The sequence below is a fragment of the Drosophila willistoni genome, chromosome 3R (genome assembly GCF_018902025.1).
Source record: "Drosophila willistoni isolate 14030-0811.24 chromosome 3R, UCI_dwil_1.1, whole genome shotgun sequence".
Classification (NCBI taxonomy): Eukaryota; Metazoa; Arthropoda; class Insecta; order Diptera; family Drosophilidae; genus Drosophila; species Drosophila willistoni.
Window position 1 is genome coordinate 28,547,470 of NC_061086.1, and position 27,026 is coordinate 28,574,495.

At 35.5% G+C, this 27,026-nt stretch overlaps 3 protein-coding genes across 5 annotated transcripts in view; 2 read left to right on the forward strand and 1 right to left on the reverse strand.

Moving 5' to 3' along the window:
* Nucleotides 1-1,945: 1,945 nt before the first annotated feature.
* On the reverse strand, nucleotides 1,946-5,041 carry LOC6647301 (Golgi-associated plant pathogenesis-related protein 1). Of its 3 annotated transcripts, none has more exons than XM_023178688.2 (6): nucleotides 4,898-5,041; nucleotides 2,792-2,920; nucleotides 2,504-2,730; nucleotides 2,333-2,425; nucleotides 2,259-2,267; nucleotides 1,946-2,117 (listed from the first exon to the last, which is right to left on the reverse strand). In XM_023178688.2, the coding sequence occupies exons 1-6, from the start codon at nucleotides 4,937-4,939 to the stop codon at nucleotides 2,039-2,041; spliced, it is 579 nt and encodes a 192-aa protein (XP_023034456.2). In that variant the 5' UTR covers nucleotides 4,940-5,041; the 3' UTR covers nucleotides 1,946-2,038. The 3 variants fall into 3 exon arrangements, with proteins under 3 accessions (XP_023034456.2, XP_046865143.1, XP_046865142.1); XM_047009187.1 differs by lacking the exon at nucleotides 4,898-5,041 and adding an exon at nucleotides 2,985-3,130; XM_047009186.1 differs by lacking the exons at nucleotides 1,946-2,117; nucleotides 2,259-2,267; nucleotides 2,333-2,425; nucleotides 2,504-2,730; nucleotides 2,792-2,920 and adding exons at nucleotides 3,862-4,031; nucleotides 4,173-4,181; nucleotides 4,247-4,339; nucleotides 4,417-4,643; nucleotides 4,705-4,833 and having other exon boundaries at nucleotides 4,898-5,036.
* Nucleotides 5,042-8,042: 3,001 nt separating this feature from the next.
* LOC6647300 lies at nucleotides 8,043-9,436 on the forward strand. Its single transcript, XM_002069496.3, has one exon. The coding sequence runs from the start codon at nucleotides 8,102-8,104 to the stop codon at nucleotides 9,128-9,130; it is 1,029 nt and encodes a 342-aa protein (XP_002069532.1). The 5' UTR covers nucleotides 8,043-8,101; the 3' UTR covers nucleotides 9,131-9,436.
* A 3,898-nt stretch (nucleotides 9,437-13,334) lies between these two features.
* Nucleotides 13,335-27,026, forward strand: part of LOC6647297 (hemicentin-2) — a 71,100-nt gene continuing 57,408 nt past the window's right edge. The window contains exon 1 of the mRNA XM_023178784.2: nucleotides 13,335-13,588. The gene's annotated coding sequence lies outside the window, so the exon portion shown is untranslated. The remainder of the gene's footprint in view (nucleotides 13,589-27,026) is intronic.

The following is a 27,026-nucleotide window of genomic DNA, read 5'->3' on the forward strand; positions in this document are numbered from 1 at the left end:
ATAAAACAAATATAGAAACGCCACGCCCCATTTCCAACCAAGCAGACACTTATTCATCAGCCGGAAGTTTACTGTAGTTGTTGTCGAGCAGACTTGTTAGTTGTTCGTGGGTGTTTGCCGCTCATGCAAATTGCATAAGTAACTACAAAAAAAAACAAAAAAGCCAAGAAGAAAAACGAAAATGGCAAAAAATAAAGGGGAGAAGAAAATAGTACAGGGAAAAAAGTTTTCCCTTTTTTGTCTGAATTTATATTTAACTGTATTATAGGGCAAACAGCAAGCCAAGAAGCCAACGGAATCGGAAGTTATAGTTATGCCGCTTTTGAAATATTTTTATACCAAACATAAAATAAAAAAAAAAAAGTGTTTTTGCAACCTAAAGAAAAAAAAAGAAGCCGACAAAATCATACCCTTTGCTACATCAAAGTAAAGTCCATCTGAAAAATCCATCGAACATCAAACTAGCTTATTAACTTTAGGTGAAATATAAATATTTTTGATTAATTTGTTGAGGCTTATACATATAACATAACCTTCATTTTAATAACTGCAGGGTATAAATATGAAGAGAAACAGTGAAATAACAACAAAAGTTTATTTAAAACTTTTTGCGGTTAAGCTGAGTTACTTGGCAGCTACTTTTTGTTGCTACTGCTAACTCGTTTGGTTCAAGAGTTGCTCTTGTTGTCGTTGTTGTTATTTTTTGGATTTTTAAGCTTGCCGAAGGACGCCATAAACATTTTCCATCTAAGAGAATGAGAGAGGGTGGGCAAAAGATTGGAGCACGTGTTGGAGGTCATAAAAAATTATACAAGCTTTGACTTTGGCTATGCCATTAATGCCAAGAACTTCTTAGTGGTGATGCTGTTGATAGGAAGGTACGAGGCCGAGCATTGCATCTTCTTAATCAGGCTAGAGAGAAGATTAACTAACTTTTTATACAGCCGCTTAAATTTTTGAACAATCTGGCAAAGTCTCGCCCCTGCTCGCCGTTACCTTATCGATGCCCACGTAGCCAAAGTTCTTGGCATCATAAAAATTTTCAATTTCAACGAGCAACCAAGAGATGCAGCAGGTCATATCGATGGCAAGCCACCCAGGCAGACCACCATGAACCAGAACCATTGGAGCCATACACATGGGAAGGAACCATGGGAACCACCTTTCAACGGCAGCCAATAAAAGTGTCAGAGGATGCCAGTGACAAAGCTTTTGCCTGCTTTGTATTTATGATGAGCCAACGCCAACGCCACTCTTAGACCCAGGGCCAGTGCCAATCTCCTGCGGGTCAAACCGTGTGTGTGAACGTCTCTCTCTGTATGTGTGTGTGAGTATCCTGCAGGTCGGCTAACACAGTTGGATGCCAGCAATTTGAAATTGGAACCAGAGCATGGTTTTCAAATTGATGGAATTCCAATAAATTCTCCTGGTTTTTTGCTAGCACTTTGTTCAGTCTTTTCCGCTGCCTCTTGCCCTTTCTTTTTTTTTACCATAAACTTATTCCGATGCCCTTGTGGTGGTATCAGGAAAGGGTATTTAATTTTTTTTTTTGCCGTTTTTTTCTGTGATCTGAAGCTGTGCCTGGCCTGGCCATTCCGTTGATTTCAAATGTTATATAAATTATGGCTTAATTTAATTTGAGGTGCTTTTGCAGCATGGCATCGAACAGTGGTATAAAAAATTCGTGGTTTTCAGCCCCGTCCCTAATGTATGTATAGATGTGTGGCGGAAAATGTATATGTACATATGTAGCGATGATCTGAATTAAATACTAATTCATATATTTGTTTCAAATTGCGAAAATAACATAATAGCCATGTCGTCTAAAATTTTATTCAATTTCCTTTTCGTTTCATCTTTTCATTAAGCTTCAAATGAAAATAAAGTTTTTAACTATTGAACTACAAAATTTATTAAATTTAAGACCAAAATTTTACGAAACTATAAATTTTAAAATGATAATTTTTGATCAAGTACTTGCAGTCCAATACATTTTATAAATTATTTATATAATGAGAATAGAATCTAGCTTCTGCAGCTATGCCAAAAATTTGTTCAACAACCAAGCGAATATAAGGACGAGTCCGAATGTAAATTCATTGAGATTTCCGCTACGACTGTAAAAAGTGAAAATGAATAAAATATAAAAGAATATAATATAGAATATGAACACTGTCTATGTAATTCGGTACTCCAATAGACTATCTTATCGACCTGTCGTTTAACTACTTAACCTGCTGCAGGTTAAAGAAGCTTACCATGTTGAACTAAAAAAAAGAAAATGTAATGCAATTAGTTGCTTGTTATCATAAGCATACCGATTAGAGCTTACTTAAGTGGTTTTGGAACATTTTTTGCAAACAGTCCTATCACATTGCCTGTTGGTAGATAGCGTGCCACAATATATACCTTTTTGCTGACTTCACTGAAATTGAAAAAAATATTAAGATGCAAATCTGTGTACTTATGTAGTTCTCAGATGCTTATGCAGATGATAACTCACTTCTTTTTGTGACCCACTCCCAAACGTGTCGTTGCCTTCCAAACCACAGCCGTAAAATGTCCAGTTCCCTTTTGATATCCCCCTTTTTTAAAATTGTATAACTCGATTTCATCATACCAACTCTGCACACAATGTAAGAGATCATGCGTCCTAAAAGCCAAATTTTCACCGAATTCACCGTTATTTGCTCCTTTGGAGTGCACCATTTTATCTTTTACGGCCAATTCCTGCAAACAGAATGTTAATACACATTTTGTTGGGGATATATCGTAACGATTTCTATAATACCTCAGCATAAGCCTGACAACCTTTGGATAGCTCATCGTCCAATTTTAAATCCGGGACACCGTGCAACTGACGCAAACGATTGTGTTCATTCAGAATATCCTTATTGAAGCCAGAATCATTTTTAGCAATCTTTTACGAAGAAAGTTAAACACGGCTAAGCAATAAAAGTGAGAAAACTTTAAACTATTCTTACCACTGATATTAATAGAAAACTTATGAAAATCAAGAAATACATTTTTATTTTTTCTTTTGTCTTGGTTGGAGAACTGATTCTGTAAAAACCTAATTTAGAACTAAATTTGAAAATTAAATGGGAAACCGGAATGATACGTCAGTGGGGAAACAAAATTCCATAGCCAACTGAGCTTAGAAGTCTACATTTCAGTGCCAACTTGGTGGAATTTAGAAACTCCAAGGGGATAAAAATTGTACACTTTTTTGGCTTCTTTAGAATGGGGCAATTTGCCCAACTGCAACGAAAATAATGGACTAGTAAATATAAATTTCAAATGCTGCTTCAAAAAAAAACAAAATCAATTTTTTAGTCTTGATTGTAGTCTTTTCTTCAACAGCTGCCATGGACATAAATATAAGCTTTAATATATGTCGGAGATTGAATTAGGCATTTCTAAGAATTTGAATTGTGTGCCTTCTTTTAAGGCGAATTGATCAGTGTTGCGTAATGAATAACATGACTGATGAATAACTGTATAACACTAGAAATGTGCGATGACAATAAATGCTGTCGTCGAGTGTGGCTCAGTGTGCGGTTGAGAGAATTCAGTCTCTTTTACTATTGAAATTCAACCTGAACGCACGTCGAGACTTGCTGCACAATTTTAGTGATACAAATGAAAGCCAATATTGAAAACAACGATTCAGCACTGAAACCCCCAGCTCCCCAAAATATATGTATGAAATTGCGAAAATAACATAATAGCCATGTCGTCTAAAATTTTATTTAGTTTTCTTTTCGTTCCATCTTTTCATTAAGCTTCAAATGAAAATTAAGTTTTTAACTATTGAACTAGAAAATTTATTAAATTTAAGACCAAAATTTTACGAAACTATAAATTTTAAAATGATAATTTTTGATCAAGTACTTGCAGTCCAATACATTTTATAAATTAATATAATGAGAATAGAATCTAGCTTCTGCAGCTATGCCAAAAATTTGTTCAACAACCAAGCGAATATAAGGACAAGTCCGAATGTAAATTCATTGAGATTTCCGCTACGACTGTAAAAAGTGAAAATGAATAAAATATAAAAGAATATAATATAGAATATGAACACTGTCTATGAAATTCGGTACTCCAATAGACTATCTTATCGACCTGTCGTTTAACTACTTAATCTGCTGCAGGTTGAAGGAGCTTACCATGTTGAACTAAAAAAAAGAAAATGCAATGCAATTAGTTGCTTCTTATCATAATCATACCGATTAGAGCTTACTTAAGTGGTTTTGGAACATTTTCTATAAACTGTCCTATCACATTGCCTGGTGGTAGATAGCGTGCGACAACATATACCTTTTTGCTGGCTTCACTGAAATTGAAAAAATATTAAGATGCAAATCTGTGTACTTTTGTAGTTCTCAGATGCTTATGCAGATGATAACTCACTTCTTTTTGTGACCCACTCCCAAGTGTGTCGTTGCCTTCCAAACCACAGCCGTAAAATGTCCAGTTTTCGTTGAATATTCCCCTTTTTTAAAATTGTATAACTCGATTTCATCATACCAGAGCTGCACACATGTTCGGGGATCATTCTGCATGGCAGCCAAATTTTCACCAAATTCACCGGTTTTTGCTTCATTGGAGTGATCCATTTTATCTTTTACGGCCAATTCCTGCAAACAGAACGTTAATACACATTTTGTTGGGGATATATCGTAACGATTTCTATAATACCTCAGCATAAGCCTGACAACCTTTGGATAGCTTATCGTCCAATTTTAAATCCGGGACACCGTGCAACTGACGCAATCGATTGTGTTCATTTAGAATATACTTATTGAAGCCAGAATCATTTTTAGCAATCTTTTACGAAGAAAGTTAAACACGGCTAAGCAATAAAAGTGAGAAAACTTTAAACTATTCTTACCACTGATATTAATAGAAAACTTATGAAAATCAAGAAATACATTTTTATTTTTTCTTTTGTCTTGGTTGGAGAACTGATTCTGTAAAAACCTAATTTAGAACTAAATTTGAAAATTAAATGGGAAACCGGAATGATACGTCAGTGGGGAAACAAAATTTCATAGCCAACTGAGCTTAGAAGTCTAAATTTCAGTGCCAACTTGGTAGAATTTAGAAACTCCGAGTTGATAAAAATTGTACACTTCTTTGGCTGGTTTTGCCCAACTCCAACAATAATAATGGTTAATCGATTGACTAGTAAATATAAATTTGTAATGCTGCTTCAAAATAAATCGGTTGATTCAATTTTTTAGTCTTTTCTTCAACAGCTGTCATGTACATAAATAAAAGCTTTAATGCATACATATATGTATGACATTAAGGTCCTTAAATGCTCATCGCGTTGACAGATTACCATTACAAAAAAAAGGGGTGGGGTGTGGGTAGAAAAAAGTCAAGTTTGCCTCGTGACACCGTCAAAATGTGTGCAATTATTTTGTGCGAGTGCCCGCAGGCAAAACAAAGGATAATGCGATGCATTCGCTCAGATCGTTGGCAACAGCAGGATAACTCTATTAGAGTCGCACCCACTCACCACAGTGGGTGGCCTTCCGTCGCTGTCAGATATTAAATTTTTTTTGCCCCACTGCTGCCAATAAAAGTTGAGCGGGAATGACACCCCCCACCACATATCCCCTCGGCCATGGTCTACTGTTGTGACATCTACCATCTGTGTGATGTGTGTGTCTGTGTGTCGAACGATGAGTTGTTGCCACAACGCATGTGGCTAATGCTTTGGGCCATCATTGTTGACAACAATATCAGGGACATGGAGACACTGGAACAGCCATAGCCATAGCCATAGCCACAGCCACAGCGGCAACTGCAGCACAAGTAACTTTGTCCCCTACATCTGGCTTTGGTTTTTGGTTGTAAAATGTCAATTTGGGCTTGTGACGAAGATTTATTGTGCGACTGTGTGTCAGTCAGCTTTGATAGGCCCGTTTAAATCTACCCAATATTCCCAACTATATACATACATACATATACATATATGTACATACATATGTTGCCCCACTATCAATTTTCGGCAATATCATCAACGGATATTATTCTATGTATGTCTGTATTAGCTTAGCTTAGATAGAGATACCATAAACAAAATGGTAGAAAGCCATCAGTTTGTTTCAAAATCATTTCAAGTATAGGAGAAATTTGACGACAAACTCGTTAAACTCTTTCTTGCAAAAAAACAAAAAAAGGAACCAAGACCAAGATTTTCATTGGGGCTAATGATGGATAGCGTATAGAAAGAGATAGAAGTATTGATCGACAGACGAGTCGAACTTCTGTTCCCTGTAATTTCCTTCGAATTGTTCTTTTTTGAAGTTGACTCAATTAATTTTAATGAAATTTTCAACTGTGAAAATTTATCAGAATTTTTCTTTTCATTTTGAATTTCGTTTGTTTGGCCGTCTTTATTTTGGTCCTTTTTGTTTTTGGACAATGGAACAATGGACAGAAAGCCTCTTGCCCACCTGGGTGCATTTTGTTGGGGCCTAAAGCCGAAGCTTAGTTAACCAGCCGCCAGATGGCAACCCTGACCGACATTCGATGAATTGACCAAAACGCAGTTTGTTAGTTTTGTGTGCGGCAGAGCATTTCGTTTGACCAGTCGGCCATTTCATTACCCCGCTCTCTTGCTTTTCCTCTATACTTTTCTCACTCTCCCTCCCTTTTACTCCTTTGTGTTTTTAACAGATTCCTGCGACGACCAATGTCTATTTTTCACCTGGTTTGAAGTTTGCGTTCGCATTTGTTTGCGTATTATTGCCTCACGGTATAGAAGGGAGTGGGCACGTAATGTTATTTTACAAAATGTGTGTGTTTGTGTGGGGTTGTGCGGCCAGGTGTGATGGAACATTGCCCTGACAATTGTGATTTTTACATTGGACTGGGTGTGAGAAGGTCGAATGGAAAAGGTTTTAATTAGATTTTACTTCATTTTCTCATGTCATTCAATGTTCAATGCGATGACTCATTTTCTCTTTCCTATGTTGATAGCACCGCCAAACCAAACCAAACCAAACCAACACATTCATTTGCTATGTGGTTTAGCTTTCAAAACGAAATTGCATGAATAGGATTTAACTATGTATATGTATAAGGCTTATCTGTAAATGCTTTACCTGTTTTACCTGTCGAATTAGTGATGTTAGTTGACTTTCTGTTATAGCCAGTTTTATGTTTTCAAAAACACAAAAAGCCAATATCAACCATCGAACAAACCATATTTTATTCTAAATTGATCAAATTTATTAACAAAATTTTTCAACAAAGTAATTTTCTTGGTCGGGCTTAAGATTCTTATTCTTCTTATAGATTCATAACATTTATGGTCTTCAATCTGGCTAAAACACAGTTTTGATTCATAATAAACTTTTTTTTAGTGATGCTAATTTCATGGCTTAATTAGAATAGAGTAATCATTAAAAGTTTTATATTAGTTTGTGCCTCCTTTTTTTAAATCAGAGTCTTAGTTGCTGTAGACTGCTTTTTTTTTCTTTCATTAATTAACATTAAGCTCCAACAGTGTTTGCCATTTCCTGCTCTTCTTTTGCCATCAGTTAAGTATTTTAAAATTCGCATTAAGTTTTTCTACTTGTTTGTCTTTGGCATTAAGTTCTATTATGAAGATGAATTGTTGTTGTTGTTGGAAGTGCAACTGGGTCTGGGACTTTGGTTTTAGCCTTGTTCTGTCTCTATCTCCAGTGTGTTTGCATTGCATGACTTTTCCCTACGTGTGTGGGTATGGCTTTGTATATATGTGTGTGTGTGTGTGTGTGTGTGTTGTTTGTGTTGGTTAGTTACTTCTGGGTTAAGTGCTGCTTAAGCGCTTTTGTAAATGTCACCCATGGTAAATCGCATACATTGGCCCCTCAGAAGACTTAAGGTATCGAAAAATATATTTAAGTAAATGCGGTTATAAGCTCATTTAAATATTAACAATCAGATATGAAAGGTTTTTTTATGATTTCATGTTTCTATATGATTTGTGATTACACATTAAAGTAAGTATTTGAAGTTGTTTCCTTGAATTTTATTTCAAAACTAATTTCATTTCGTAGTTGAATTTATATTTTGCGTGTTAATACTTAAATAAGACATGTATAAGCCAATTGTACCAATTGATCAAAATTTAAGTAAATATTTGTTAACATACAAATCTCTGCCAACATTGAGGGTGGCTTTTGGGGAATCGAAATCTGAATTTTATAATCCTCCGCCATGTAAGGCTAAAGGCATACCCATCTGTGAGCCAGAGAAGGAAGAGGTAGCAGATGTAAAAGTGATATCCACATATTTCGAATTACCTCGTGTAAAAAAAGCAAAACTGTTCCAATGTCCTCAATCAGATTCCATAGAACTTATTGAAGCTATAAGCGAAGAGTCAGAAATTCCTGCCACTCTCGATGAAGAGCTACAAATTGATGATATTCAAAATGAAGTGGATCGCATGAAGTTAAAAGTCTCACAAATAAATCTATTGTTGGGTCTGAACACACCCGAATGTCCCAGTATAGATCCCTGTTTAGATGTGGATACCGAATTGAAGAAGCATTTAATCAGTCCTGAGATCCTAAATTTGCAGCGCAATAATCAAAAACTCCAGCAGCAAATAAGTCAACTACAACTTTGCCGCAAGGCATCCGATCTTAGCATGAATAATCTGACAGAAAGTATCTCTGCTGATCGGGCAGCAGCTGGCAATTTAAAGAAGCGACTTGGTGAATTGGACTCGTTAAAGCGCACTTTGGAGCACGAACAAGCCTTGTGTGGCCAACGATATCGATACATGGAAAAGGACAAGTATGATGGCTCCGACCTGCATCCACTTTTTGCCAGTGCTAATGTTAATATCAAGAGAGTGATTTCAAAGCTAGTACCCACAAGAGAATATGAGAAGCAAAAAGTTCAGGAAATTAAAAAGATTCAATATTTGAATGAACAATGTAGAAAATTGTTTGACTACATGTTGGAATCCTTTGACAAATTGGATGCGAAAACTGGTGTAAGTTCACGTATGCAATCACCTGAACTACCCACATACTTGTATCGCAATGAAAAGACTTTTAATGTACCACGAAATTCAGAAGAGAGTCAGCCAGAGGGGAGGACATCGATAGAAAAGTAACAACAAAGAGAAATCTGTACAAAAATTGTTCAATTTGTCATGGCGACCTTTCGATTTAAAGTTCATTTGCATATATTTCGGAATCGCCTTGATTATGCCGAACGTTCCTGTAGCGACGACCTCTGGCCAAGCTGCTATTCACATTCACGTGGCAGCAGCTGCTCCAAATGAGGTCAATTTCGGTTGTCCCACAAAAAGACTGAAAGAGCATATAACAGAAAAGTAAAGTTGAACACATTTTTTCATCTAGTTGGCCGGTTCTAACAAGATTCCATTTTATGCGAATAAAAACAAAATGAAAGTCAATCTTAATTTTTCTATAAAAATGTCTAACGTAAGTTCTTTAGAGGACTTTGACCCTTTACCTTAATTTTTGGGCATTCGTTACCTACAGTTATTGTATAGATATTATAGAGTATCTCGAACTTCTTTACTATAAAGGCAATTTCCATTTCCTCTCTTTTAGGTGTTTCCATGTGCTTGGCTATTTGTTGGTTCGGTGTTTTTTGTGTGCGTTTCTTAGGTCCTACAACGAAATGTATTTAGCATAAAAATTTACGATAATGACAACAACAACAGCAGCAACAGCAACAGACAGACAGATATAAACGGGCGGACAATTGGGCGGACGGTCAAGAGCATCAAATTTCGCATAAGCAAATAGACGAACAAACATTAGACACTCCGACCGCCAATAACACGAAAATGGGGAGGAGTTTCTGTTTCTAGTTGTTGTTGTTGTGGACAGACGGCGGCTAAAATGACTTTATTGTAGGTTCTAGTAGCCCACCTTATGCTCCTTCTCTTGTTGGTTGGTCCTTGGGTAGGACATACTCGTGTACTTAATCCTCCCTTCTATGTATTTGATAGTCCAATGTCATTGCCCGACTAACGCAAAAAGTTAAATTAATATTTTTCGCATTGACAAAAGTTTTGTGTGTGGATTTGCCTTAATATTTCGTATTTTTTTTCTCTCTCTCTCTCGTTTTTTTTTTGTTGATGGCATTTGAAATTGACGAATTTTGCGGTTTAACCGCCAACGTCAAAGTCAACTGTTGTCACTTTTCATATTTCATGTTGGGGATTTTTAAAGCAGATTAGCAAAGTTTTATGCAGTCATTTATTTAAACTTTTTTGCCCGACTGAAAAAAAGAAGAGAGAGTGGGTGGTGGGGGTTGGAGGCTAAGGATTATGTAACCAGAAATTGTGCGATATAAAATGGAAATGTATTTAAAATTAAGAGTTCATTGGCAGGGGATAAACCCTCAGACAATGAACTTTGCTTAACTGTGCGAGAGTTTCGATTATGTGAATGTAAATGAAATATCGAAATACATAACTAAGTTAAATATACATACATATATTTGCCTTCTTTGTGGCCACTTTGAGGTAAACCTCTTGTATGGCATCTGCAGTGCACCACTTCACTTTGGCAATTCCATATTGGGTAGAGTTCAGGCTCTGATATATTCTGCAGTTGGCTTACGCGACAAGCCCTTACCCAGCAAATGCGTCTATAAATTATTCATTTCGTTTGAGATGTTTGATGTGCATCGAAGTAGGATGATGTCCTTACACACACACACACACACACACACACACTCACTGGCACACATTGCCAATCGGTTTGTTGCAACTCCTTTCTTTCTTTTTTTTTTATTTTTTTTTCGTTTTTCTTGTTTGTTTCTTTCTGTCTGCGGGCATTTTTACCCGCATTTCATAGAATTCATTCATTTTTTAGCATTACTGCCTGTTGTTGGTAAGGTGGTGGCGGTGGTGTTTGCCACAGCTTTGCATAAATAAGATAAACACAAGGATACAAGCATGTGGCTGGCAAGGATGTATGCTGCTAACCCTGTTCTAAAAGGCTGCCACCTCTTCACTTCACTTGGGTTCGTTTTTTTCCTGCTCCTGGTTACTGTGATTTATTTTGCACTCCAATGTTTGCCAAAGTAAAATTGATTGAAGCGTTTGCCGGCGTTTCAATTGATTTTCACTACAGTCAGTTTCCTTCACATCCCATAGAACTACCGCTTCCACTTCCACTTTCTGCTCTAGAGTTTTTACAACCATCTTGGTTGGTCTTCCACTTTCTTTCTCTCATGCCCAGAGATGCATTTGAAGTGCTTGTCTTGTTTACAGTGGTTAAATTAACTTTGGTCAATTTGGTTTTTGCCGAGGACTAGCTTCCGGACAAACTGACATTACATTGCGATAAGTTTCGCTTTTCAGACTCCAATGTAAACTGGGGGACACATCTCCAATTGACAATGGAGCTGCTGTTCTTGTGGCCATTGAGTTTGTTTAGACTGGGCCAGACTTGTCCATTGTCTGCAAATAATTGCATAACTTGAAGCAATTGTTAACAAAAATTGCATCTCATCGAATGTCTATTGAAGGCGACCGACAAGAAAAACCATAGTTAAAGTTCCATTTGGGTTCTATGAACCAAAAAATCGTTTGAAATTTTTAGTTTTGTCTCAACTGTGGAAGAAAATTTTATAATTTTCTATACTGAAAATTATGTTGTTTATTCGAAAGAATTCTAATAATTTCAAGTACTTCTTTTGTAATGGTTAAAAGGTAGGACCTTTCAGAGACTTTAGCTGCTCTGATTTCTTCTTTTTAAGGCAAAATGATTTTATTGAACTCAATTATTTCAAGCTTTATTTGAAAACTGAAAGAATCAAATTTCATTTGCCAAATGGATAAATCAAGATGCCAGCCTAATTTTACGAGCTATGTGTTCCATCTAAATATGTATATACATATATCACTTTTTAATTGCTTCTCAATTTCTAGTTAATTGCTTAACATCAGATTGCTAAACGATTTTCTCGCTTAAAAGCATTTGCTGTCAGTGGCAAAAATAGCAACAATTCATCACTTGTCGTTTTTCATAGTATTGCTTTATAGCATAAGTGTACATAGTTGAGTACAAATGTATAGGTGAATGTGTGTGTCCGTGTGTGTGTGTGTGCGTGTGTGTCAGTGATTTTATTAACTGACGCTGATGGTGATTGAGGCACACACATCAGGGCCATCAACACCTGCAACCCAACCGCCAGCAAACTGCAGCCAAATAAATCTTAAGCTGTCATGTGCAGAGACTACGGAATACAGAATACGTAAGGGCAATACAAACAGAAAGCAGAGAAGCAGGGAATAAGATGGAAAGCAAACAAATTGCTGAAAGAAAAACAAAAACAAAAAAAAAAAAATAATAATAATAATAATTATGCAGAATCTACTGTGACGGATAAAAATAAAAACACGCAACGCAGGACAGTAAAATATATGCCATTTATTTTTATGAATGGGCATTTATCATAATTAAAAATTCAGTTCAAAAAGACCGGCAAAAGGGCAAGCGAGAGAGTGAGAAAGAGTATGATGATGAGGATACCGACGGACCGACGACAACAACAACAAAAACAACAGCAACTACGACGACGACGACGACGAGGGAGACAGCAACTTGCCGAGAACGTTGAGTTTCTGACCTAAGACACACGTCAGGCTAAGGATAGTAAGTAGTACAAAGCATACAAATGGCCAAAACGAGTGCGTCATTTTGAAGTGGCCCATACAAACAGCTGTTGAGTCAGTTGGGACAACTTTGGGACAAGTGCAAAGTAAGGCATTGGAATACTCTCTCTCTCTCTCTCTCTCTCTCTGTCGCTCTCTTTAATGCCCATTTCTATGTATTGGTGAAGCTGGAGCAAAGCGCATGTCTCACCAATTAAACCCGAAACCAACACCCAAAAAGGCTTTGCTCTCTTTCGTTGCCCTCAAATGTATGCTATAAAATGTGGTCTCTCGTTTTAGCAAACGTGCTGCGAACCTTCGGCTCACGACTTCTCCATATCTTGTGAGGTCTCGTACTAAAACACTTCGCATGCCGTTGTCGTTGGCTTCAGTTGTGTGCCACGCTAAGCTGCTGTATAATTTTGTGTCTGTTCCATTACCGTAAACTCCGGCTTTTTGCTTTCCGCCGTGTTTTTGTCCGTGTTGTGTCGTGCCGTCGTTTGCCGTGTGTCACTTCAGCTCGATTAAATCGGTGATTAAGTTGCTGCTGCTAATCGCATCAGTCAAGTGAAATTTGAAAGCGAAAAAAGCAAAAAATAAATATTGAAAATCTTAATCATAAGTGTCACCAAAAATTATATATAATTGAATTTACGTTAACAGCAACAGCAAGAACAACAACAACAACAACAACAACTTCTGCGTTGTCTGTTAAAAGGCGCATCCTTGTTTCGGTGTCCTTTCTGTGTCTCTTTGTGTATGTGTGTGTGCATGTGTTTGTATGCGTATGCGTGTAAGCGTATGTAATCCAAGCAAATCTGTCACGTGTTGTGGATATCTTTGTTTGGCCTACCCAAAACTCTCCGACGATGGGAATTTATTGAAAAGGACGACGGCGATAAAAGAAAAAAAAAAACAGAACAGAACAAGGTGAGTCCCCTCTGTCCTTGCTACGGCCTGACATATGCGACAAAGATAAAAGGCAGTGGAAAAGTTTCACGATCACGTGGAAAATTAAAATGGCTAAGCAGATTATATGAATGATGGAAACGTGTCCATATGAATTTGAATTCACAAAAATTCTTAATTGAATAAAGTAGATTTCTTGGAAGCCTCAGATATTTTCTCTAAAAAAGATTAGCTAGTAATGGAAGTGAGTTTTGAAAGGACTGGGGATAGCATGAGATTTGTTAGAGCAGTGCTACTCTTCTTGTATTAAAATCTTGTTGGAGATATTGGCGATAAGTATTTCTTGTCTCTCTGTGTCTTTTCTTCATTCTAGAAATTGTTTAAAAAAAAAACCATGACTATAATATTAATATCACTATTAGTGTTTTTAGATTTAGTTTTTATTCCATAATACTAAAAAAACCAAAGCTAATACTTTCGTTAAGACTGTGGCCTATTCAAAGCTTTCTTAAAATATAATCCTATATCTTTTTGGTGGAATTGTATTTACTAACCGAAAGGTTAACAAAAAATTTTTTGAATGGAAATTTCTCTACCATTTATCGAATATACTTATTTGTTTATATGTTTATGGTAGGTACTATAGACAATATATATATTTCTGTTGTCTTTTGGAAAGCTGAAAGGTGTTGCCAGGTGATTATTTAATGAAAACACAACTTGTTTGCGTCTTGATTGCGTTGACATTCTCTATAAAAAGTTAAGTCTTACCGTCGTCTTTTGTTATTTTAAAAATATTCAACTATGATATGAAATCAAAGCTAACACGATAAAAGTTTACAGTAGTGATTTTTATTAATTTTTTTTTTAAATTTTTTTCAATTGATATTTAATTTGTTTAACTTGAAAGCGAAAAAACAACCAAAATCGTTAAAAATCAATTTAATATAATTTCGGAAAGTTGTCATGCATAAAAATAAATATGTTAAATAATTTTAATAATTATAGCTTAATTTATAAACAATTAACTCTTTTCGTTTGTTAGTATAAGTTCTTCAGTTTAATAATATTTTAACAACTTGTTGAATAAATAAAAAGCAAATGTGTTTTGCTGCTGTTGTGTTGCGACATCATGTTGTCTAGTCGAGTCATATTTGGCCTGTTTATATTTTCACTGGTTATGGGCCCACAAAGTGTAAAGTATTCGGCAAATGTTGAGGAGAATAAACATAAACTTTGAAATTTTTTTGTTCAGGAATCTGTCGTATTTAAACTAACAAATGCTGTATGTGAAAGCTACAACAAGTCAAGAGTTGTGATACACACTTGTCGCTTGAAGGCAATTAAACGGAATAAGGTAATATTCAATTTCAATGGAACGATTCTATATCCTGTGAACGATATACGAATTCATTTGCAAGTGTTCAAAAGAGCCAATGGATACATTGAGGTGGATGCCTGTCGTTTTTATCGACAAGCTTACAATCCAGTTGCTATATTATTTTTCAATTTGACCCGAGAGTTTTCCAATTTCAATCATACATGTCCATATGTGGTGAGTTGTGTTGGTAATAATTCTTTGATAATATTTATTTTCAATCTATCTTTTTTTGTGAACAGGGTCCGATTTTTATAAAGGGCTTTTATCCAAGAGCTGAAGTTTTACGTTTACCGTATCCAACTGGTGATTATTTGTTAGCCTCTCGTTGGTATTACGATAGGAAATTGCAAATTGATGCAAATATTAGCTATACATTTGTTGAGAATATTTTGGATCAATAGAGGATAACGAATTCCTTTTTTTGTCCATTTCGAAGTCCAATATTCCAAATATAATAAATATTATAAATGGGGATTTGAATTAGAATGCAAAATTGTTGAAAATTTCATTCTTTTAATCAAGATTTGCAAATTGATTTTATGGTATATCAAAAAGATATTCCAGATGTCACTATCCATTAATAATAAATTTATAATACTGTTTGTCATATTTCTATTCAAATTGGTAAAACGATTTTATGGTTTCATTCCTACTAATAATTTTCTAACACACACCTTAGCAGAGAGTGAAAGAGTTAGCCTCAATATAATTTTCAGAATTTTCTTATTTCTTTGCAATTTATGACTGGTATAAGCTGGTGTAAATTGCCATGACACCATTTATGGCAGAATATTGTCTGGGGCACAGTTGATTGAATCAAAGCCAAGAAACATTCCACATTTTGTGGTCAGATAGTTAAATATTACAATAGAGACACTCACACACACACACACACACACACACACACTGGCACGTCCCATTATCGATTGTAATTTTATACAACTGCCAACCAAGCGAATCATATACAATACAATGCAATACAATACAGTCGATACACTGTATTCCCATGATGTTGGTGGTCACCGGCTAACAGCGAAGAGCGTCAACCGCAAAGGACAACGCGACGCCAGCAGAAAGGAGCGCAAAACCCACAACCAACGAAAAAAAAAGACAAAAAAAAAGTAACCAAAACCGAAAGAAAATCGAGAATATTTTTCCAGCGTGTCAACTCGATTTTGCATTGGCCAACTCGTCGCGACACAGAAACGACAACTAAATTATTAATGCACAATGAACTTGAAGCGCTGCTCTGCCGTGGTTCTCTACGGCTTTGTCCGGTTTGCTACGGACTGCTCCGTCCGGTCCGGTTTGGTTCGGTTTGGCTTGGCCAGAACCAAGAACCAACCAGAAAACATGAGCATGAACAATTTAAATGCAATGACAAATTACATTAACTTGTATAAAGCAAGAACAAATAAAATATAATATGAGGGCAAATTGCGTATAATACTTGTTACATTTGTGCTTATAGAAGATTATATAGCTCTTTTAAATACCCTTTATTGGGAGCTTTTACAAAAGGCTTAAACTTGTTCAATACTTCTGAAGAGCTTCAGTTCTTTGTTAATGTTTGAAAAAGTTAATTCTATAGAGAATCAAATGCTAGATGAAAGGAAGAACCTCATGATAGGATGATCATTTATATAGGAACAAAGAGAGGGTGCCTGAAAATCGGTGTTACCGGCTGTCTCTCTGGTATCTGTTTCTTGTTATTTTTGTCATTTCATTTTGCATTTTAAATCACCATTTTAGTGTACTTTCTTCTTGTTTGTGGAGTGTATAATTTTGATATGCATTAAAAACTTTTCAACTTTTTTTTTTTTTTTGTTCTTCCTTCGTTTCATTCGCTTTGTTTCGTTTCGTTACGGTTTTTGCTTCATGGGAATTTTACCTTTTGAAGTTGTGTGATAAAAATGCGTAATGATTTTTTCATTGCTGTTAAATAAACAATTCGGTTAAAAGTTTTGCCATGCCTCGTTTTGCAGGCAGAGAGACAGAGTCACCTGTTTCGGTTTAAATTTTAGCGGCCAGTCAGCGTTTGCTTAACGGCAAAACGTTTTATTTTTATACTCCCCTGGGGGTACGGAATTGGAATGAAAAAAATGAAATTCTTTCAGTTTTTCTGGCCTGATGCCTCTTTGCCTGAATATAATCAAATTCTGCTCTGCATATGTTAAATATTTAAATTAAGGTTAATTTGTTTGTCTACAAATAGATTGTTAAGAAAAAAAAATTAAATATTTCATTGGATTCGATTTCATCGATTGATTTCAATGGAAAATTTTATGCATTTGTTTGATAGATATATGAAGAAATCTAGTTTTCAATATGAAAATTGTGACTAGAGACTTCAACCAAGCAAACTGAAGAGTTTGAATTCAGTTCTAATAATTTGCTTTAAATGAACGCCCACATTCAAAATAATTGCCCATTAAGTGCAAGTGTAAGTATAATATTTCGATTCTTGTTCTTGATGTAATGGAGTAGAAATATATAGAATAACTAGGTCATACAATCATTTACATTTTCTGAAAATGGTGTCAAAGAATTGCATTTTCTTCTCTTAAATCACAAATTTCTTCTCTTGGGCTAACAAATTTCATGAAATATGATATCAAATCATATTATTCATCATTTGCCCGGTGCAGACTTGTCTTGTACTTCATCTTGTCAGACAGTTGTCCTCTCTTTATTTTCCCCTCCATTTCCCCGCTGCACCTCTTGCTCTCTTCTTACACTTCCGTCGTTCAGTTGCCTGGCCAGAATGCAGACACAGAGAAGACAAAAAAAAAAAAAAAGACTAAGAACTAAGAGGGAAAATGGGAAAAGTAAACTGCAAGCTGAAAATTCAGAATAATGAGGAAACTAACGAGCCAAGACTTTTCTCCATTGTTTACTGGTGCAAAAATTGCGCGATTATTAATTTTCTATGCCATTTTGTAGGGCTTGCTGGCTGGTTCTCCTTTTTTTTTGTTTGTTGCTCCTTTTCGTTGTTCGTTTTGGTTTTCGGTTTTTTTTTTTTTGTATTTCCCCGTTTCTCTTTTTTGTCGAGGCGCCTGGCGGCAACATTTTTTAATATTTTTGCAATATTTGCCACGTTTTCTTCATGGCCCAGAACTGAGCGTGCAAGTAATGGCAACGAGTACACAGATGAGCAGAGGCAAGGGCAAGAGGTGGGGAAGAAGAAGAACAAGTTGGAGGCACAACACCAGGCAGCAGGCAAAAGAGTTGCCGCAGCCAGTTGCCAGTTGTGAAGTTTTTTCTGCGTTGGCTTGGCTCTTGGTTGGAGTTCATTGCTTGGCATTCCTTGCTTTTGCTTCTACCCTTCACTTTACTTCAGTTTGCCATTTCTTTTCTTTACTTTGCCCCTCCACATGTTGTATTTGTATGTGTGTGTGTGTGTGTGTGTGTGGTATATGCCCTTCTCTCGTCACTTTAACTGACACATTTTCGTGTTGTATTCGCAGCTTTAGTTCTTTTTTCCAGCCAGACTTTTGCTTGTTTTATTCATTGGCCAATAAATGCTCGCGCCTTGAATGCTAATGAAAAGAAAATTCACGGGTATTACCAATTTTACTTTTCTTTTTCGCTTCTTTACTTTTTTTTCGTTATCAGTATTTCTTTCGTTTACTTTATTAAAATGAGAAGTTTGTCCTAAGTAGACAGAACTAAGTGGAGCTTATGTTGAGTATTATATTAAACATTTTTAAATTAAATACAACTACAAAGAAAACAATAAGGTTTTTTTCTTGGACTAATTCAAAGGATACTCGAAAGCAGAGTTCTAATGAAATTTAAATATTAAGTCTCTAACAACTAATAATAATAAACTATAAAAAGAAATATCTAAAGTAATAAAAATCCAATTTAATTTAGTTTTGTTCATTTTGAATATTTTTTGTACATCTTTACAGGTAAGCCAAATTGATGTGGATGTCCTTGAACAAACGGTTAAACTTTTTGCCTCTGACTCCTTTGATTTCCACCCTTTCACTCTCACTCTCCCTTATTCATTCAGTTACTCATTCAACTGACACATGAGCAAATACATTTTTAATTTAAAATAAACATTGTATATTAAATTACAAAAACACCAAAAAACAAAAATAACAAAAAGCAAACACACACACATACACATATAGTGAGTGAGAGATTGAAGGAGGTAACAAAAAAAAAACAGTGAAATATGGAAAATGTAGAAAGGGTTTTTGCCACTCGACAGGCAATATCCGTTGTGAAGGACACAAAATGCAAAAATGGCAACAAATCCAATTAGTTAATATGAATATTTGATGAAATCACTTCCGTTTCAAATGCGCAACAAAAAAGTTGAGCCTCAATTTCAGCCCCCCTTCCCCTCTCCTCTCCCGCAGCCCTCCACAGCAGGAGTCCCTCAAACTGCATGATGATGATGACGATGATGATTTGTAGTTCTTGTGCTGGGCCAGTGGACTGTGTGGAAAAGTTCGTTTTTTTTTTTGTGTGTGCCAACTGGGGAAAAAATTAAAAGTTTAATGCATACAAATTTTTCTTTTTTTTTTGTATTTTTTGATTGCTGCAAGTCATCGGCCTGTATAATGAAGAAGGGTACCAAGGAGGCGGGGAGGCGGCAGACAAGGGACGAGCTTAAATTTTATTTAAATTTTGTATTTTTTTGCTCGGTTTTTGCACAATAACCACAATTTGCCACAACTTTTTTGTGTGAGTGTCTCTGTGTGTGTGGGTGTGTGTGTGTGAGAGTGTGTTTATGTGGGTGCGGCACTTTGTCAGTGTGAAATGTCAGAATGTTTGAGAAATATTTAAATATTTTATTTGTCAGCAACAATTTCAGCAACAGCGAACACAAACACACACACAAACTAGCTAACTAACTAGCCCTTGGCATGTACCATGCGGCGTATACGTAATATATATATATGTATATTTTATTTTTTGCTGCAAACACCTTTAAGTGTTGCTTCTTTTTTTAACCATTTTATTTTTTAGGTTCTTCTTTTGGTTTTTCACGTTGTGTTCTTCGTTTTGCCTGCTTGAATTTTTAATTCTTGCTGCTGGTTTTTGTTTCTGTGTGTGTGTGGATGTGTGTGAATGTGTGTTTTGTTGTGTTGTTTAACTTTTTTGCCAAATGGCTTCTTGTTATTTGCGTTCACTTTTAGCCAACTCGCATGCCAGGCCAATGGTATACAATTTTAACGAGTTGCGGTTTTTGTTTGCCATTTTCTTGTTGGCCTTTGCTTTTGCTTATTGCCCTGCTCTGCATTGTGTTTTTCTTTTTGGTTTTTTTTTTTTGGGTTGTGGCAAAAATGTCACGCATTGTTTAATATTAATTTCATTTTCAATATGCTCTGACACCGCCAGCACCACAAAAATGAAAACGATATGTGAAAAATGAAATAAAATGTATGTACATACTCTGTGCATACAAATGGTCTTTAAAACTTTTATCTCTCTCTGTAGGAGTCAAGTTTGTCTGCCTTTTAACATATCCATTAGATTTTCAACATGAACATGAACAATTATAATTTGTTTAACCCGAGAAAATGAATAAGAGAATTAAATGTAATCTAACTGAAATTATATGTGAATGAAGCTTTTCTATGCTTTTATTTATATTCTAATGAAAGATACATTAACATTAACAAATTTGCACAAATTTGTTTTATGTTCTCTATTAAATTAATGTCTGTTAGAAATTTTCATATTTTTTCTCCATAATATTTGGAAAAATATGAAATTAATTTTTCCATATTTATCTGTTTAAGCCAAATTCGTTGAATTCATAATTCAATTTTCCACATTAATGAAACTAATTGAGGCTGAAGGTTTGCCAGTGCTCCAAACTCATAAAATTTATTGCCTGCCACCTGCCACACAAAGTCTGGCTGCTGGCTGCTGCCTGCTGCCCTTTCTCCTCCTCACAAACCCCTCGGCAAAGGGCGTAAAAAGTTGCGTAACTGTTAACATATTCAGCCGTCGAACAAAACTGAAATTAGTTAAGCTCATTAAAAATTAAACAGAAATGGAGAGAAAAAACTATTTTAATTAAATAGCTAACAACAAATGATGACAGCAAAAAATAAAAAAAAAAAATTATGAAAAGTTTGACATAAAAACAAAACTTTAAACCAAATGAAATGAGAGAATCGAATAAGGGGAAAAAAGCACCCAAAAACAGAAAGAAAAGAGAGCGAAAAGAAAGAAGCAAAGAAAAGTGGCTCACACACACACACAGACACACCCAGATAAATGTGACCCATAAAGAATTCTGCACATTTATTCCACAAAAATTTGCAAATTTTTATCATTTGTTAGATAAGAAAAGCAGAAGAGTCACAGCTTTTCTCGGTGGCCAAACAATAAATCACCATTAAACAAATTATGTACTCAACTCAACAATTTTAAATGTCTTTTGCTGGCCATTGTATCGAGTATATACATACATATATATGTAGAAACAAACAAGTAGATCTGTGCAGTTACTCAACTCAAAAGAATACGAGAGGCAACAATGTAAAAGCACGAAGAATAAGTGAAAAGGACTATGAGATGACTGACTGGTCCAAGCAAAAAGGGGAAAAATGCAAATAAATGTAATGGAGAATGAGAAAAATACTCAGTGAACAGGAAAACTAAGGGATGAGTTTATATAAAGTGGAGAAAAAAATTTTAAAAAATGTTTACTAATTTTAAATCAATGAAATCTGTTAAATTAAAAAACTGTATCAACGATAAACAACTTATAACTACACAAATGTCCCTTAGCGTGGTCAAAGATAGATATAGAATATAGAGTTATGAAATAGGGGAACTTTGCTCCATAAAATATGCAATAGATTGGTAAAGTATCCATTGTTTTTAACTAATTTATAAATTTCCGTTTGCTTTGTAACTCAAAAAATGTATATTACGAATATTTTTTTCAAGAATCATAAGTATTTTATCCTTAGCACATTCAAAAATTTATGTCAATGTTTCAAAAAGCCAGTCAGGATTCCCTCCACTTAACAACCCGAGTTCCGCCATAGATATAGTTAGAATAGATATAGTTATTTGGCTCTATGTCCTTGTATTTTGTATGATTTCTATATCTTAGTAGGACTTTAGTTGAAGTTAACTTTATAAGCAAAGATTGACTGAGTAAAAACAAATGTTTTTCAGTCTTGGCTACACAATTTGGTACACAGTGAGCGTGCTGTGTTTTGCTCCACTGTGCACAAGAGAGAGAGAGGGGAAGAGACGTAATGCTACGTCAGCCATTATCATTATTACTTGCAACGGCGGTTATCAGCAACGTTTCTCATTGACACGTTTCTCGGGCACTCTTTCGCATCATTCTAGACACTCCGCCCGCACTTGTCGTCGGCTGCCTTAGTCTAAGTAATGGGGGAAAGTGGGCCTAAAAGTAGGTACCTATACCTTGACAAGGTGTAAACATTTATGAGGGGTTTCTGTGTTGTTCTGTGTCTTGTTTTATTTCTTTTTCTGAGAGTTGTTGTTGTTGGGCTTGTTTTTTTCTTGTTTTTTTTTGCAGACGTTGCAAGCGACACAAATTTATTTCTAAACATTTACGGCTCAGCTTGTGTTATGTTTTGTTTGTTGCGTGTGTCACGGCGCCACACGCCACATGCCACATTTAGTGCCCACAAATTTGAGCATCTCCCTGGGCAACGGGGAGTCGAGAGTTTCAAATATTTCTTCTACATTCTGCTGCTGGCTGCTGGCATTTGGATGTTTTTCGGGAAGTGGGTAGAAGACAGAGGGGGGAGTAACCGCATTCTTTAGCAACCACAAATTTTCATGTAGTTATTTTTCTTTCGTCTGTGTTTTTTTCTTTTCTTACTTCTTTTTCTTCTCCTCTCATTCTCTTCTCGTCTCTCATACTCGCTATATATCTGTCGTTTTACGTGTGTTGTTTTATTTTTACAACTTCCTTGAAACAAGTGAAAAAGTGCCAAAAAGCAACAACAGCAAAAGCAGAAGCGGAGACGGAGACTGTTAAAGTGTTCCAATTTTTCTTGTCCACATCTGCATATGTAGTATTCCTTCCTTCTTTTTTTTTTTTGCTTTTGGTGTGTATATCTTTTGCCTCTATTAAATATCTTCTTTCTCTCAGTGTTTGTTTCCTATGTTCGGGCTCTGCCACTGACTCGCTTCGTTGGAATACATTTGCTTTCTATTTTTTTTGTCCTTTTTTTTTTTTTTTTGGAGTGCGTTGTCTTCTTCCTTTTCCGCTTTTGCCTTTGGCGCAAATTACAACGCATAATTTTCACATTACGTCAGCGCATTTAGTTGTATATGTGAGCCCGAGTGTGTTTGTGTCTATATGTATATATGTGAATCCTGCGTATCCTGGCATTTGCCTTGTGACTTTGGTTAATGTTTCGAGTGCGATATGGAAATCAATATTCCTAATGGCTGTCATGCTCTCTTTATATAAATATATATATGTACATATATTTATTTGTAGCTTTGTACTTATCTAGAAGTACAAGCCACGCCCTCATTGGCTTCTGGCCCTCAGTGTTTATCTGTGAAAAGAGAATTCGCACATTTGAATTGCATAAATATGTCAACTTGGTTAATATTTAATCAACATGAAAAATTCATGCGCATCGGAAATTAATTAAATCGATCGAAGACTCATTGGGCATGGCAAATGTAAAACCAATTTAATAAGATAAATGTCATAAAATAGCTGGGGAATTCATTAAGAGGCTTGACTTTTCATTTGATGATAATATTGGTTAATAACAATTTTCATAGCATACTTTTGTGAGTTCGATAATATAATATTTGTTTTCCTATGAAGAAAGACAAGTAGATATTTAAACATACGAGACCAGAAATGAAAATCGACTTAAAAATAAGGCATTTTTTTACTTTCTTTTTACTTAACTATAAGCTTAAACTTTTCAGACAAACTAGTTTATCATAGAATCAATAAATAATCACTTTGGTTAAGTATTTATTCAATGCATGTTTTAAAATATTTATTGTCAATTGAGTTCAATAAACATAGGTGAAGCCTACTAAAATTTTCTCTCAAGTCTTTAAAATGGCTTTATGTTCCCCTGTTAAGTTAAAGTAAATTTGTTCCTTTGTGATATTCTCTTAGCTTGTCTCAACTCAAGCTCAAAGGTGCTTCGCTTCCTATCAAACCAACTCAAATAGCAATAACTGGGTCATATCTAAATCGACTTTTGTGGGTTAGTTTATCTGGAGTAGTAAAATGCTTATATTCACATCACAAACAAAAATCCTTGAAACGCTTTTGTGTTCACTCATATGCCCAGCATGTTTGTTAATAAAGCGAAATCCATTTCCAAAATGAAGTCAATTCCCTTTTAAGAATGACTAAACGACGAAACAGCAACAAGGCAAAAAGTCAAAATAGCAGCGGAAAAGCGAGCCGAAAAGTAAACTGCATAAAAAAAAAAACAAGGAAAAAACCCAAGGAGAGCGAAAGCATCGCGGTAATTTGAACCTTTTTCCATTTGAGTGATTTTTTTCCTACGTCTGGCCCATATTGACAGAGAAATGGAGTAAGGGATAAGTAGATGGGGGCAAAGTAAATGGGGGCGGGGTCAGCTCAAAACAGAAATCAAATATCAAAGTGAAAACTTTCTATACATATACATATGGTTGTGTGTGTGTGTGTGTGTGTGTTTGGTGGCCCTGGCAAAGCATTGAACGCACGTCTAATCCTGCCTAGCAACAGGTTGCCAAGTTGCCTTCCTCATTGCTTTCTCTCTTTTATTTTGACAACTGAATGAAACCCAACGAAATGTTGGACAAATTAGGAAGCCGGATACTTGGGTAAGTCCGAAATCAAACTGAATGGGCGGTGAAATGTCATGGCCAAAATCCGGCTAAAGTTTTCCCACCCAAAAAAAAAGACGTAAAATTGTTAAAATAAAAAGATTTATACAAAAATTTAAACATTGCAACTTAACAATGTCGATTGAAATAAGCTACTTTTTATCCAACTTCTTGTCTGTCTGTTGATTTGGGAATTGACTTTTAGTTAAAGTTGTCCGCCACCCCCATCATGCCCTCCAGCCCCCAGAGAATGTAATCTTTCATCTTAACTGAGATTTCTTCTTGTCTCTATTGTTCTTCGCAACGTTCGTTTCCTGCTTTTTTCGTTGCTTTCCACCTGCTTTTTCCTTTTTTGTTTTGTTTTCATTCTTCTTACATCGCTCGTTGGCAATTACAGAACAAAAAGTCAAGTCCAAACGAATCCCATCGAATCGTTTTCCCGGCCAACATGAAGAGCGGAACACGCAAACCAACAACAAGACACATCAGAACAAAAAATTTATCGCTTGTGGATTTATTTTTCAAGAGATTTTCGACATTTCATCTGCTGTGCACTTGGGACGCGTCGCGACGTGAACGTAAGGCGAGATAAGTTCAAACTTATTGCTTCTCATTCCGGAAACGACGATTTAAAATGCTTACTTGGTGCCGTGGGGTGAATGGAATGGGAATAGAGAAACAGATAAGAAAGGTGTGGGATTTGAATCAATATTTAGACTTAAATTACTATATTAGAGAAGACTTAATTTAGGTTAACTAATTTATATTTACAACTATGCGCTAAGGCTCTAAAATGGGAGGAACTTTGCGTAACCAGGAGACTTTTCCATATTCCTTTATGTTTATTATTTACTTTGGGGGTGAAGTTTCCCCATTTTACAGCCCTAATTCCGGCGCTGTATAAAGTCAATTTATATTTAACTAATAACAAACTTTTAATTTCCCAAAAGATTCAAATTAACTTCTCTATCAGAGTTTCTTAGCTTTTCATCTGATAATCCTTTGCATAAATCAATATAATTTTCACATAAATTTATGGTTCTATACGATTAGAAGGGGTCATTTTGTTTCTAATATAAATACATATGAGCAATTCATTACTCATGGTTTTAAAGTTCGGTTTAGTTTAACACAAGTTATTAATTTAGAACTTCAATTGGTTCTTTTTAATCTAGAAAAAAAGGATAACGAATCACAAATTGTTGTTTTTTACAGTTCTGAATGTGTTTGAAATATAAAATTCATTACCTAAGGACAATTTTAATTCATTTTATACACATTTATACGTATATTTTTTTGTTTGGGTGTTTATTTATTTTATTATATGACCCACTTCAATTGAAGTGTGTTTTGCAAATATTCGCCACGTTTATTATTAACTTTACCAGCATACGCAATTTCTGAAAGCCAAAAATAAACGAAGAGAAACTTAACATACCAGGGCAAAAAAAAAAAATAAAAACCAGGAGCAATGAAATTAAATACGAGTACAGGGCAAACCCTGCTGAATAAATGCCAAATAAAAGCGTGAAAAATGAAACCCTCTAACACTCACACTCCACTCACATACAACCTATAGAAATAAAAGCCCTAAATGGGCCTTCAACACCGCAGCAGAGGGGGAACCGGATGGAGCCCAGATAAACCGAGTCTGAATTGAGAAGGAGCGAGGGGATGGCGAAAGGCCAAGGGTAGATGGCGGGAGTCGTTTATTTGCATTTGCAGACCGACAACCAACCAACCAACCAAACAAACAACATGAAGAAGAAAATGAAATCGGCGCTCCGGCAAATTCATAAAATAAAGGATTTCCTAATTGCCAATTTGCATGCAGCCGCGTCTAATTTTTGCCCATTCGTTGGATACATAAACTTCATTTCAGAAGAACTCCGGTTATTTTTCCACTCCGGGCTATTTAAGTTTTCTAGTTAACTTTATGAAGATTATAGATAAATCATATTTTTTAGAAGACTTTACCACAAATTATGTTTATTCGGAATTTGTAAACCCAGCTAGAGTTGATATTTTTAGAAATTGTCTCTGTCAAAATGTGAATTGATTTTGTTGAAAATCATTCTGCATACATGTCAGTCAACTAATTAGGGTATGTAATCCTTCTATCTCTGTAGAAGGATAATATGATTTTCCTTTTGTTTATTTATGAATTTGTTTATTCAGTAAGCTGGTTTTGCTTCACATTCCCCTTAGTCATTGCCATCGCAATTGCCATCTAAGCCCAAACCCTGCGGCAGCGTTTCA